This window comes from Oncorhynchus mykiss, chromosome 18 (genome assembly GCF_013265735.2).
Source record: "Oncorhynchus mykiss isolate Arlee chromosome 18, USDA_OmykA_1.1, whole genome shotgun sequence".
Classification (NCBI taxonomy): Eukaryota; Metazoa; Chordata; class Actinopteri; order Salmoniformes; family Salmonidae; genus Oncorhynchus; species Oncorhynchus mykiss.
This window is the reverse complement of record NC_048582.1, coordinates 47,122,329-47,135,386: the sequence shown is the minus strand read 5'-3', so window position 1 is coordinate 47,135,386 and position 13,058 is coordinate 47,122,329. Positions and strand designations below refer to the sequence as shown.

Below are 13,058 nucleotides of genomic sequence, written 5' to 3'. Positions count from 1 at the left end.
GCAACTGCAGCTACTATGGCAACCCAAGCTTTGCTTTTCTCAGCCCAGCTACTTCTGTTCTGTGCCCTGGACAACCTTACCTGAGACATCCGGTGGCCCCCACATCCTAACCCATTTGATCTGAACCTTATTTACTATCATATTTCCATCCACCCATATCTTTACTTAATATGATTAACTAGTCACTTACTTTAACCCCTAAATAACAACACATATTTAGCTTTTACTTGTACAAGTAATTAGCATTAGCCTACTATAGCACAGGGAGGGATGGGAAAGTCTCAAGGAACCGGCTGAAAAGTGGCTTGTTTGGGGACTAACGTTGCTTTCAATAACTAACTGCACTGTGTGAACCTTCATTCTCTCTCTGTGTGTCTGTCTGTTACCGTAGGGGCACAGGAGGTACTCATTGACCCAGGTATGGTATGACACTAACCGGCCAGCACTGCGTAGCTCTACTTCTACCTAGACATCTCACCTGTGTGTGTTTTCCTGCTGTCTGTCTATGTGTTTGCTTTCATTCAACGTCCCATGCTTTTTGACAACTTCCCTAGCTTGTTCTCAGATCTGTTAGTGGTGTCTCTCCGACTAAGGCCAGACAATACAAACAGATCTGGGACCAGGCTAACAACCCATTGCACTACATCTGATTCCGACTTTGATTGTTTCCACCACTGGTAAATCAAAACGGATGTTTTTTTCCCCTTCTTAAGGCAGGGATTGTATTCCTGGTATTCTTGTCAGCATTAATGTTGTTTGGCGTTCATGCTTGATCACGCCATTGACCTCTTCTTCTAATCAATGAATAGTAACCATTTTAAAACCATGTTCAAGGACATTATATCCAACACTATGTAGAAGAAGAACCAGGTAACCTCCTATTAGATTTCAAAATGAAGTGATTGAGTCATTTGGATTGGTCTATTATTTCAAAGAAATTTAGACATGCACCAGGAGGTGGCGATGTTGCTATTGAAATCCCAACACTGCTGATTGAGGCATCCAAACTATTTTTATTTCATTTTATTGAACCCTTATTTTACCAGGTAAATTGACTGACAACACATTCTCATTTACAGCATTGACCTGGGGAGTAGTTACAGGGGAGAGGAGGGGGATGAATGAGCCAATTGTAAACTGGGGATGATTAGGTGACGGTGATGGTATGGGGGCCAGATTGGGAATTTAGCCAGGACACTGGGGTTAACACCCCTACTCTTACGATAAGTGCCATGGGCTCTTTTAGTGACCACAGAGAGTCAGGACCCCCGTTTAACGTCCCATCGAAGACCGCACCCTACACAGAGCAATGTCCCCAATCACTGCCCAACACCATTTCCAGTAGCATCTGGTCTCCCATCCAGGACCAACCCTGCTTAGCTTTAGAAGCAAGCCAGCAGTGGGATGCAGGGTGGTATGCTGCTGGCGAGTTTGAGTGCATTTCCTGTAGCCTCAAGTTCAAATGTAGAAGTGTTCAGTGTGAGACATTTCGGGCCAACCTATCAGTAAGAAATACTGCAGAAAGCTCTTATGTTTCCTTTTTTAGGAACTATTGTCAGTTTTACTAAACCATTCAACCCAAGGGCTCTGTGTAAAGTGCTGTAGCTCCGACTGTAACAAGTTGTCTAACACTTACTATATCAAAAATATAATGTATGCCCTACGGCAGACGCTTCTATCCAAAGCGGCTTAGTCAGGCATGCGTACATGTTTTACGATGGGGTCGTCCTGGGAATCGAGCCCACTTTCCTGGCGTTGCAAAGCGCGTCGCTCGACCAACTGAGCTACAGAGGAGTATTTAGCAGGAGATTTGATCCGAAACAGCTTACAGGACAGTAAGCGCATACATCTCTAGTACCTGCATGTGTTCCCAGTCTTATGAGTCACGTGTAACGCTGTGTCATAGTGACATTGCCGCGACGCCGTTGCTACGGAGCCAGCTAGAGCTGTTGCTAGGCAATGTTCTATCAATACTACATTTGTATTCAAATCAGATAGGTAGAGGAGAGATTCTCCTTGCAAATATTCATTTTTGAACTATTTCAATTGAAACATTCCAAGCTACTGAGCACATGATGAAGTCAGCGTCATTTTGATCACATAACTGCACAGTGACCCTCAAAGGCTTTTTATTTAGAGATAGATTGTTGTGTACAATGCATGGCAATCATGGAGTGTTGTCTTTATCTCGGTGTCTGAAACTCCTGTTCGAGGCTGCGTTAAATGTGTATGCTCAGATAGGCTATACACAGTTTACCAGTGAGTATGTCATTGTTGGTTGTTGTGACTTTGGCCATATGCATCACAGGAGGTTGGTGGCACCTTAATTGGGGAGGACGAGCTCGTGGTAATGGCCGGAGTGGAATCAGTGGAATGGTATCAAATACATCAAACGTATGTTTTCCATGGTTTCCAGTTTGATGCCATTCCATTTGCTCCGTTTTGGCCTCCCCTCAGCAGCCTCCACTGATATGCTGATATGGATGTGAAGAACCAAGTGGTGGATGGGTCTGAACATTGACAATCATCCCGGTCATTAATGTCATTTTTCCCTGTCTCTCGTGCCTTCTCTCTCGCGCTCTCTCTCTCCCGTCCCTCCAGGTGCCCTCACAGCCAATGGGATCAGTGCAGACACCAGCAGTGAGATCGGTCGGGCCAAGAACTGCCTGGGCCCTGAGGACATCATAGAGAAATACAAGGAGGCCATCTCCTACTATGGCAAGGTATTGGAACAAGAATCATTCAAAAGCACTGTATGTACAGCTATCTGTTTTTCAGGTGCAGGGTACAAAAAGTATCCATCACAGGAAAGAAGCAGACACCCGCGCTCTGAATGCTCCTACATACTTTATTACATACGATGTTTCAGCAAGGTTCAGTGTTTGCACTTTGAAGACCAATGCTCTTTGCGGACTGTTCCATTATCCACGATCCAGTTTGCAGTTCTCAACATCTCCACCAGGGGACAGTAGCGCACTAGGTATCAGTGATGGTTGGGCGTCTCACTGTAAACAAACTACGACATGCTGACTACAGGAGAAACCGTCTGAGTGCACTCAGAGAGTCAACGGTGGAAGGCTTAGCTAGAATGACGTCAGTGTCTGTTACTAATAGCCAAATGGAAGTGTGGGGTCATCTCAAATGCCCTATAACTCTATCAGTTGCAAATTAAAAAAATAGAAGACATTAGTTAATTGCATTGTTGATCTATTGATAACTATACTTACTGGTATAGCACAGGTATGTGTTAACAAACAAACCTTAAAGCTTGGGGGTAAAAACACAGAGGTGTAACATCCCAGCAGTATACCACCTCCCACTGCTGGCTTGCCTCTGAAGCTAAACAGGGTTGGTCACTGGATGGGAGACCAGATGCTGCTGGAAGTAGTGTTGGAGGAGGCACTCTTTCCTCTAGTCAAATATTTTCTCCTCCCCTTTGCCCCAGGGCAGTGATTGGGGACATTGCCCTGTGTTAGTTGCCATCTTTCGGATGGGACAGTAGGGTAGCCTAGTGGTCAGAGTGTTGGACTAGTAACCGGAAGGTTGCAAGTTCAAACCCCCAAGCTGACAAGGTACAAATCTGTCGTTCTGCTCCTGAACAGGAAGTTAACCCACTAGTCGGCCGTCATTGAAAATAAGAATTTGTAACTGACTTGCCTAGTTAAATAAAGGTAAAATAAAAAACAGGGTGTCCTGACTCTGTGGTCACTAAAGATCCCATGACGCTTATCGTAAGAGTAGGGGTGTTAGCCCCAGTGTACTGGCTAAATTCTTACCATCACGGTCACCTAATCATCCCCAGCTTACAATTGGCTCATTCACACCCCCCCCCCCCTCCTCTACCCTGTAACTATTCCCCAGGTTGTTGCTGTAAATGAGAATATGTTCTTAGTCAACTTCCCTGGTAAAATAAGGGTAAAATGAATTACTACAGAATAATATCCCAGTAGGCCTTCTGAAACTCTTTATCTCCACTATTATAATTGGCTTCTTGCTCTGACCTCCCTTGGCCCTTATACCTGTAACTAGTTCACTCCAAATTAAATTACATTATCTCAACACGACAGGGCCATTCAAATATGAATTGCAGTTTAGTAAGGAGACAATGGGGATAGGAGTGTGTGGGGTGTGTGAGAGAGCACTGTTGTACCTCCACTCAGGTTTCTACTTCATTAGAACTGCTACTCGGGGAGAACCCGGGACTCCCCTGAAAGAACCATGTGGCACGAAGTGATAATGAACGACCGAGGTGCCGTATCACCACATGAACTAGAATCAGTAATCTGATAATGATGTCTGGAGCACAGAGAGAGAAAGAGACATGATGGAATACATCGGTTCAGATTATTACGCCGGGTGGGAAAAGTCAATGTAGTCCTCATTGGTTTCTTACGTTTTCCTTATGCTGAGCCTGGGCCTTGTCTGTTCTTATTGCCCTCTTGCGTTCTCTCTCTTTATCCCTGTCTCTCCCTCTCCTTCCATTCCTCCCCCAGTATAAGAATGCAGGCGTGATAGAGCTGGAGGCGTGTGTGAAGGCAGTCAGGGTGCTAGCCATTCAGAAGAGGGCCATGGAGGCCTCAGAGTTCCTCCAGAATGCTGTCTACATCAACCTGGGACAGGTAAGACCTCACCTGACCTGTAGATGTACCTCTCTGTGGGTGAACCATCATCCTGGTCTCGCACACATTCTGCTAGTTAGGGAGTTTTGCCTAGTCAAGTCCCATGCTTAGATCTCGTATTCAGGACAAACCCTGGTCCCTAGTTGTAGTCTATAACCAGGGCCCAGAGTTTTACCTAGTCAGATCATATCCAGGAAAGACTCCTGGCCGTATGGGACAACAGAGGTCCCACGGAGACTGTTGACACCAGAGGTCCCACGGAGACTGTTGACACCTAGGCTTCATGTTCTGGCTCCAGGTCCTGTAGTCAGGCACCTGTCTCTGCTGCTTTCCTGTGTGATGATCACCAGAGGATCTGCCTGCCGACAGCCGGGTCCCATAATACAGCTCTTTTGACAGGTACCGGAGGTCATCCTGCAAGGAACTGAAACCCTGATCAATTCAGGATCTGCTCTCTAGGAGGGAAATCTCACTTGAGGCTCGGCCAGTTCTGCCTGTGTGCAGTGCCTGTGTGCAGTGCCTGTGTGCAGTGCCTGTGTGCAGTGCCTGTGTGCAGTGCCTGTGTGCAGTGACTGATCGTTCTCATATCCTTTCCATAGATTAGGTTAATATATTATATATAATATATTTAATAATTTGTATAAATCAAATTGCTTCAAACTTTTTTCAGAGATTTATTTGGAAATAAGCTGTACAATTTTTTTTGTGTTTTTGTCAAGGATTTTAGAATAATATTATATACCATTTAGCAGATGCTAAATGTAACAGTTCATATAAGGAAATCAGTCAATTGAAATACATTTTGCATGACTGGGCCGGGGCGCAGCCATGGGTGGGCCCGGGAGGGCTTAGGTCCACCCTCTTGGGAGCCAGGCCCTCCCACTGGGCAGCCAGGCCCAGCCAATCAGAATGAGTTTTTCACCCACAAAAGAGCTTTATTACAGACAAAAATACTGCTTAGTTTCATCAACTGTCTGGCAAAGGACATGCTCACTAACAGGGATGTAAAGAAATTTGTGCACAAAATGCGAAATCAGCTTTTTGTGCATATGGCACATTTCTGGAATCTTTTATTTCAGCTCATGAAACATGGGAACAACACTTGACATGTTGCGTTTATATCGTTGTTCATTATAAATCCTCAACGATAAGTTATACAACTTATTTCTCTGTAAAAGTTACATTTGAGTTCGATAACAGATCTGGGACAACCCGTACGTAAAATCCATGAACGCATGACTGTAAGTCTGACTTAGTCATGTGTGCATACATTTTACATGCAGTGTTTGGTTTAAATCGTTTTTCAATGATCTACTAGAGTCAACCAACCAACCAATGATCTCTCCTGTCTTCTCAGCTGTCAGAGGAAGAGAAGATCCAACGTTACAGCATCCTCTCTGAGCTCTACCACCTGATTGGTTTCCACCGTAAGTCAGCCTTCTTCAAGCGGGTAGCAGCCATGCAGTGTGTGGCCCCCACCATCCCAGAGCCTGGCTGGAGGGCCTGCTACAAGCTGCTGCTGGAGACCCTGCCTGGATACAGCCTCTCCCTCGACCCCAAAGACTTCAGCAAAGGTACCTGATTGGATATGCCTCTCCTCTGTCTCAAAAGTGTCCTATACACTGGTGAGGGAGCCCCTAGAACTTTGAAATCATCAATAAAAGACACACACACACACACACACCCCTGTTTCAGTAACATCAATACTCAAAGTGAGAAATGTAATAACATTGCCTTCCCCTGCTGTGAGCTTTATTTAAAGGGTCTCCCCTTCAAGAGCTCTTCTCAGGGGTAATACGTATTCAAGGCACCACTTTGCGCATAGAGAGACACAGTTGATTTGAGACCTGCACTGACCCAGGCCTTTATAAACTGCCACTCTGCCTGACACACACACACACACACACACACACGCACACACACGGTCCTCAGGATAAGCTGCTGTACACCGCAGGCTCTTGAACCTCACCCTGCTCGACCCACTCCACCACGAGGGGTTGGAGCGTAAAAGAAACGCTGACAGACAAAACAACGATTTAGGGTCATCTATATCTCTACTGTGATCCTCGTTCAAAGGACTCACTTGAGAAGAGTTTGTCAGACAGAGAGAGAGAGGCGTTGTTGTTGACCTCCACTTCTATGGAACAGTGAAGGGAAGAGAGGAAAACTATTGTGATGTGTGTCGACTATGGATTTCTTCCTCCCGATATTCTTTTACAAAACTGAGACCGACCGGCAGGTTGTTCATAAGGCAGCATGCCTTTCTACTACAGCCATGCCTCTGAGACCTTCAGCCTGAGGAGAGGTGTCAGGTGGGAGATAATTGAGCTGTGAGGAGAGCTAGCCAGGCCCCTGGTGCAGGAGGGTAACGTCAGAGGAAATGGGGCTCAAAAGTGCATTCCAACAGGGTACAGGACTGGCGGGCAGAGGGATGAACGAGCAAATTGGTTTTTAATTGGCTCGGGAGCCCTCAGTACTCTCCTCTTTACCAGGTTGAGAGGAACGCCTCTCGCTCCTCTTTATCCTGTCTTTCTCTCCCATCCCTCCCTCAGGCTATTTTTATCTCTTTGTCTCTCTCTTTCTCTCAGTTCAGAGGACATACTGTTTCAAAGACCACAAACTCACAATAAGTCATTTAGCTACCATGCACTCTTCATGCTTAAATTGTAAAATTTTTCTGTACCTTTTATTTAACTAGGCAAGTCAGTTTAGAACAAATGTTTATTTTCAATGACGGCCTCAGAACAGTTACCTGCCTTGTTCAGGGGCAGAATGGCAGATTTTTACCTTGTCAGCTCGGGGATTTGATCTTGCAACCTTTCGGTTACTAGTCCAATGCTCTGACCACTAGGCTACCTGTTTCCCCCCCCCCCCCCATGACCGTAGGGGAGGACAGTAGTATCAAACGTCCCCTTACATGAAATTGCTAAGTCTCCTACCAGAAGGTACAGTCCCTTTTGATACAAACACTGTGTGACAGGGTGGTGTGTTTGTGACTGGTTGAGCATTGTGCTGCGTGTCATTATCATGGTGGTGCTAATTCCCAGACACCTTGAATACTGCCTCGAAAATACCACAGAAGACATTTAGCTGGGGGGGAGATAGAGAGGTTCTAGGATACCTTTTATTTACCCTGAACAAAAATATAAACTCAACATATCACAATTTTACTGAGTTAAAGGAAATCAGTCAATTAAAATAAATTCAGACCCTAATCTATGGATTTCACGATTGGGAATACAGATATGCATCTGTTGGTCACAGATGCCTTAAAACTAAAAAAGTAGGGGTGTGGATCAGAGAACCAGTCAGTATCCAGTCAGTCAGTGTGACCACCGTTTGCCTCATGTAGTGCTACACATCTCCTTCACATAGAGTTGATCAGGCTGTGGATTGTGGCCTTTGTAATGTTGTCCCACTCCTCTTCAACGGCTGTGAAAAGTTACTGGATATTGGCGGGAACTGGAACACGCTGTCGTACACAATCCACAGCATCCCCAACATACTCAATGGGTAACATGGCCATGGAAGAACTTGTACATTTTCATCTTCCAGGAATTATGTCCAGATCCTTGCAACATGGGGCCGTGCATTATCATGCTGAAACATGAGGTGATGGTGGCGGATGAATGGCACGACAATGGGTCTCAGGATCATGTCACGGTATCGCTGTGCATTCAAGTTACCATCAATAAAATGTAATTGTGTTCGTTGTTCGTAACTTATGCCTGCCAATACCATAACTCCACCGCCACCATGGGGCACTGTTCACAACGTTGACATCAGCAAACCACTCGCCCACACAATGCCATACACGCTGTCTGCCATCTGCCCGGTACAGTTGAAACCAGGGTTCATCCATGAAGACCACACTTCTCCAGCGTGCCAGTGGCGATGGAAGGTTAGGATTTGACTGCAGTCAGGTCAAGAACCTGGTGAGGACGATGAGCACGCAGATGAGCTTCCCTGAGCGTTTCTGACAGTTGGTGCAACAATTATTCGGTTGTGCAAACCCACAGTTTCATCAGCTGTCCGGGTGGCTGGTTTCAGACGATGCCGTAAGTGAAGAAGCTGGATGTGGAGGTCCTGGGCTCGCGTGGTTGCACGTCTGCTGTTGTGCGGCCGGTTGGACGTGCTGCCAAATTCTCTTAACTTTGGAGTCGTGTTATGGTAGAAAAATGAACATTCAATTCTCTGGTAACAGCTCTGGTGGGCATTCCTGCAGTCAGCATGCCAATTGCCCGCTCCCTCAACTTGAGACATCTGTGGCATTGTGGTGTTTGACAACTGCACATTTTAGTGGCCTTTTATTTTCCCCAGCACAAGGTGCACCTGTGTAATGATCATGCTTTTTACTTAGCTACTTCATATGCCACACCTGTCAGGTGGATGGATTATATTGGCAAAGGAGAAATGTTCACTAACAGGGATGTAAACAAATTTGTGCACAAGATTTGAGAGAAACATTTCTGGGATCTCTTATTTCAGCTCATGAAACATGGGACTACCGCTTTACATGTTGCGTTTTATTTTTGTTCAGTGTAGCAGTTAAGGAGTTAATACAGAGCTCCCATGCATAGAGAGAGTGACAGAGAACAAGAGGTAGAGCAGCAGCCACAGTGTGTCTTTCTCTGTATTGGTGCCCTTCAGATAAGCAGCGGTAGCATCACATGGTGTTACAGACAGGTGGATGCTGCTATATATAGATTGCTTAGTGGGCGCCACAGGAGGAGGAAATGGCTTAGGCGAGATTTGCATTAATATGATTTTTGCACATGACAGAAAATATATATATTTATTAATAATATCCTCCAACAGTAGAGGGAACACTTATGACGGACAAGCATCCTGTGTTGCTCAGGGAGCAATTGATTCTTATTTACCTCTGAGTAGGCTATCCTTTTTTCCTTCTCTCTCTCTCTCTCTCATGATTTCTCTCTCTCTCTCTCTCATGCTTTCTCTCGCTCTCTCATGCTTTCTCTCTCTCTCTCTCTCGTGCTCATGCTTTCTCTCTCTCTCATGATTTCTCTCTCTCTCTCTCGTGCTCATGCTTTCTCTCGCTCTCTCATGCTTTCTCTCTCTCTCTCTCGCGCTCATGCTTTCTCTCTCTCTCATGATTTCTCTCTCTCTCTCTCTCTCTCATGCTTTCTCTCGCTCTCTCATGCTTTCTCTCTCTCTCTCTCTCTCTCGCGCTCATGCTTTCTCGCTCTCCTGTCTTAAGATTTCTGCTGCAGAACACAAATAACATTGAGCCAACGGGCACAGCTCACAATCTCACATGTTGTTCTTGTACGAGAATGTTGGGATGACCCCCCCCCCCCCCTTACTGGTATCAAATCCTGCGTGCCATATCCTGCAGTTGTGCCCTTGAGCAAGGCATTGAATCCCTAAAACCAGGTCCAACGGTGCAGTAGTATGGCTGCCCTCTGCTCCGACCTCTGTATGTGTGTCTTTTCAGAGGGGCTGGGATGGTTAATGTAGAACATGTACATTTTGACATTAAAATCATCTCCTCTCCTCCAGGTTCCCACCGAGGCTGGGCAGCGGTACAGATGCGTCTGCTCCATGAGCTGGTGTACGCATCCCGTCGTATGGGAAACCCCGGCCTGTCTGTCCGCCACCTCTCCTTTCTGCTCCAGACCATGCTGGACTTCCTCTCAGACCAAGGTCAGCCTACACACACACACACACACACACACACACACACACACACACACACACACACACACACACACACACACACACACACACACATTTAGCTCCCCAAGCCTTTAGCTCAAAGGACTACCGAAACCCAGACGGTCTCATTCTCCAGTGTCTTTGAGTGGACACTGTTTCAACATTGTAAGTCGCACCCCTAAACCCCCCTAGAGTCGACCCTGCGGTAATCTAATTAGCATAAATCCCTTTAACAATCTGTCAGTTTAAGATGGAGATCTGTTTTTTTGCATTTTTTGAAAAGTGACAGAGACTCGTCTGAAGTTAGCCGGGCTGCCAACTTCTGTCTGTAGTGTCTGAACAGATTGGGCTACACACCAATATGACCCCTCTGTAGAAAGGTGAGACTCTCACCACCCAAGATACATGTTTTGCTTTAGGACGCTACAGGCCTCATAAGACTCATCTGAAGGTTCCCTGGTGCCAATTTAAACAATTATTGGAAATATAATGAGACTGTTTAGTGCCAAAAATAGGGGTTTAAATAAATAAATAAATAAATAAATAAATAATAATATATAACAAAGGTTTCCTGATAATGCTTGTATCTCTCTGATATAGGGCAGACACTAAAGAACAAACTTACCTTTGAATTTTTTGGGGGGACTATCTGTTGTCCATGTGGTGAATCATTATTCGGTGTGTTTTTTTACGGGCTTCTAGCAGTACGGCCAAATTCAATTTTCCATAAAATCATTTTTCTTTCTTTTTTTTTTTATACTTCAAGGGGTCTTATAATTCAAAATCATATAACCCCCCCCAGGGCTGAGACATGTACTGAATAGAAAGGAAAATGAATACAAATAGTAACTCTTAAAAACAGAAAGGAAATAAAACATGTCTGACTAGCTCTACTCTAGGTATAACACACATTACATAGTCAAATGTTTTTGTCAGTATTAGTTGAAAAACCTCCATTTCATACTACTGATCATGTGAGATCATCTGAAATCATCCCCTGACCGCAGCCAACCATGCATGTTCTTTAGGGAAGCCAGCATTGTGCCTGTGGGTGTAATGGTGTGTAATGCTCAACCAAGCCAGTCTCAGCTGGTGGCTGGGTGACAGTGGGCTTAATTTGGACTCAGGAGATAGGTACTCACCCAAGGAGAGGGGGAGGTAGAGATACAGGGAGGAAGAGTGAGAGCGAGAACAGATAGTGGATAGAGAGGGAGAGATGTTGGTTGATTAGTATCCCCATTGGACGACGCCAATGGAGACAGCTCGTCTCTCTGGAGTCCGACACATAACGAAAAATACATTAGACTTTACAATTTACATACATTTAAAAATATTAACATGTGTATTGTGTGTGTGCATCTGTCAGTTACACACAACAGTCCACACACACAACAGTCCATACACACAACAGTCCATACACACAACAAGTAGGTTGCATGAGAGAGAGCAGAGAGAGAGAGCAGAGAGAGAGCAGAGAGAGAGCAGAGAGAGAGAGAGCAGAGAGAGAGAGAGCAGAGAGAGAGAGAGCAGAGAGAGAGAGAGCAGAGAGAGAGAGAGCAGAGAGAGAGAGCAGAGAGAGAGAGCAGAGAGCGAGAGAGAGCAGAGAGCGAGAGAGAGCAGAGAGAGCAGAGAGCAGAGAGAGAGAGCAGAGAGAGAAGAGAGAGAGAGCAGAGAGAGAGAGAGCAGAGAGCAGAGAGAGAGAGAGAGCAGAGAGAGAGAGAGAGCAGAGAGAGAGAGAGAGCAGAGAGAGAGAGAGAGCAGAGAGAGAGAGAGAGCAGAGAGAGAGCAGAGTGCCAACAGTATGAAATATTTGCCCATGTCAGCAGCAGCGAGGGACTGTTGCTACGCTGAGGGAGGCTTTGTTCCCATCTACCCAGCATCCTCTCTGTGTAAACCTGCTGGAATAACAGCAGCTCAGCTGTATCCCTGTGGCCGTCATACATCCACCGTGTGTCAGCGGCGGTCACGCTAACAGTGGGCAGTTACAGCCTGTGATGCCTCCAGACGTATGATTTGAGAAATAAGGCTTTTCTATCTGTGACATTTTGTGTGTGTGAGGCTGAGCATAGAAAAAGTGACAGAACATATTTCATTGTTATATTTCAGCTAGCATGTGCACTGATCTCACTCGAGTTGAAACCTCGTCCACCAGACTCCTCACTCCATGCTCGAGTGACTGTTTGAACAGCTTAAAACCTCTATAGTTCTCAGTGAGTTTCTCAATGGTGGCTTTGGCAGAGACACTGTGAAATGGGCCGTGCACAGATCTTTCCCCTCTAAACTGCGTTTCCACGCCTTCTCTCCTCACCCGCCTCTCTCTCTCTCTCTTTTTGTTTGACTCGCTCACTTTCCCATCCTCTCTCCCTCTTCCTCCCTCCAGCTATTCTCTATCACCCCCCAGCTGTTTGTCTGCAGTGTGGTGATGTCACCCACGGCGGGGGTTATTGCAGGCCGTCTTCTCCCAGCATGCAGTAATGGGGCGCGGCCCCTCGCTGTGTTCGTTGCGTGTCTGGGGAGTTATTGTAGAACACACAGCAGCACAGCTCAGAGGAACAGCGTGACTGTCTCGGCCCAGCAGCTACAGCCTTTTCCTTGAAAGTCACAATCCTGACTTTGTGTGTCAACCCAGCGCCACTTGGTTTGGTATAAAGCTGACAAATGTGTGTCAACCCAGCGCCACTTGGTTTGGTATAAAGCTGACAAATGTGTGTCAACCCAGCGCCACTTGGTTTGGTATAAAGCTGACAGATGAGGATGGGG

At 45.9% G+C, this 13,058-nt stretch overlaps 1 protein-coding gene across 4 annotated transcripts in view; it reads left to right on the top strand.

Annotated features, from left to right (window-relative positions):
• trappc9 (trafficking protein particle complex 9) overlaps positions 1–13,058 on the top strand; it is a 283,555-nt gene that overhangs the window by 5,629 nt on the left and 264,868 nt on the right. For 3 of the 4 annotated variants that reach the window (XM_036952949.1, XM_036952950.1, XM_036952947.1), the window contains exons 7-11: positions 392–418; positions 2,602–2,723; positions 4,494–4,619; positions 5,977–6,193; positions 10,143–10,286. In XM_036952949.1, coding sequence (XP_036808844.1) covers positions 392–418; positions 2,602–2,723; positions 4,494–4,619; positions 5,977–6,193; positions 10,143–10,286 — 636 coding nt within the window. The remainder of the gene's footprint in view (positions 1–391; positions 419–2,601; positions 2,724–4,493; positions 4,620–5,976; positions 6,194–10,142; positions 10,287–13,058) is intronic. The other variant, XM_036952948.1, reaches the window with a different exon arrangement.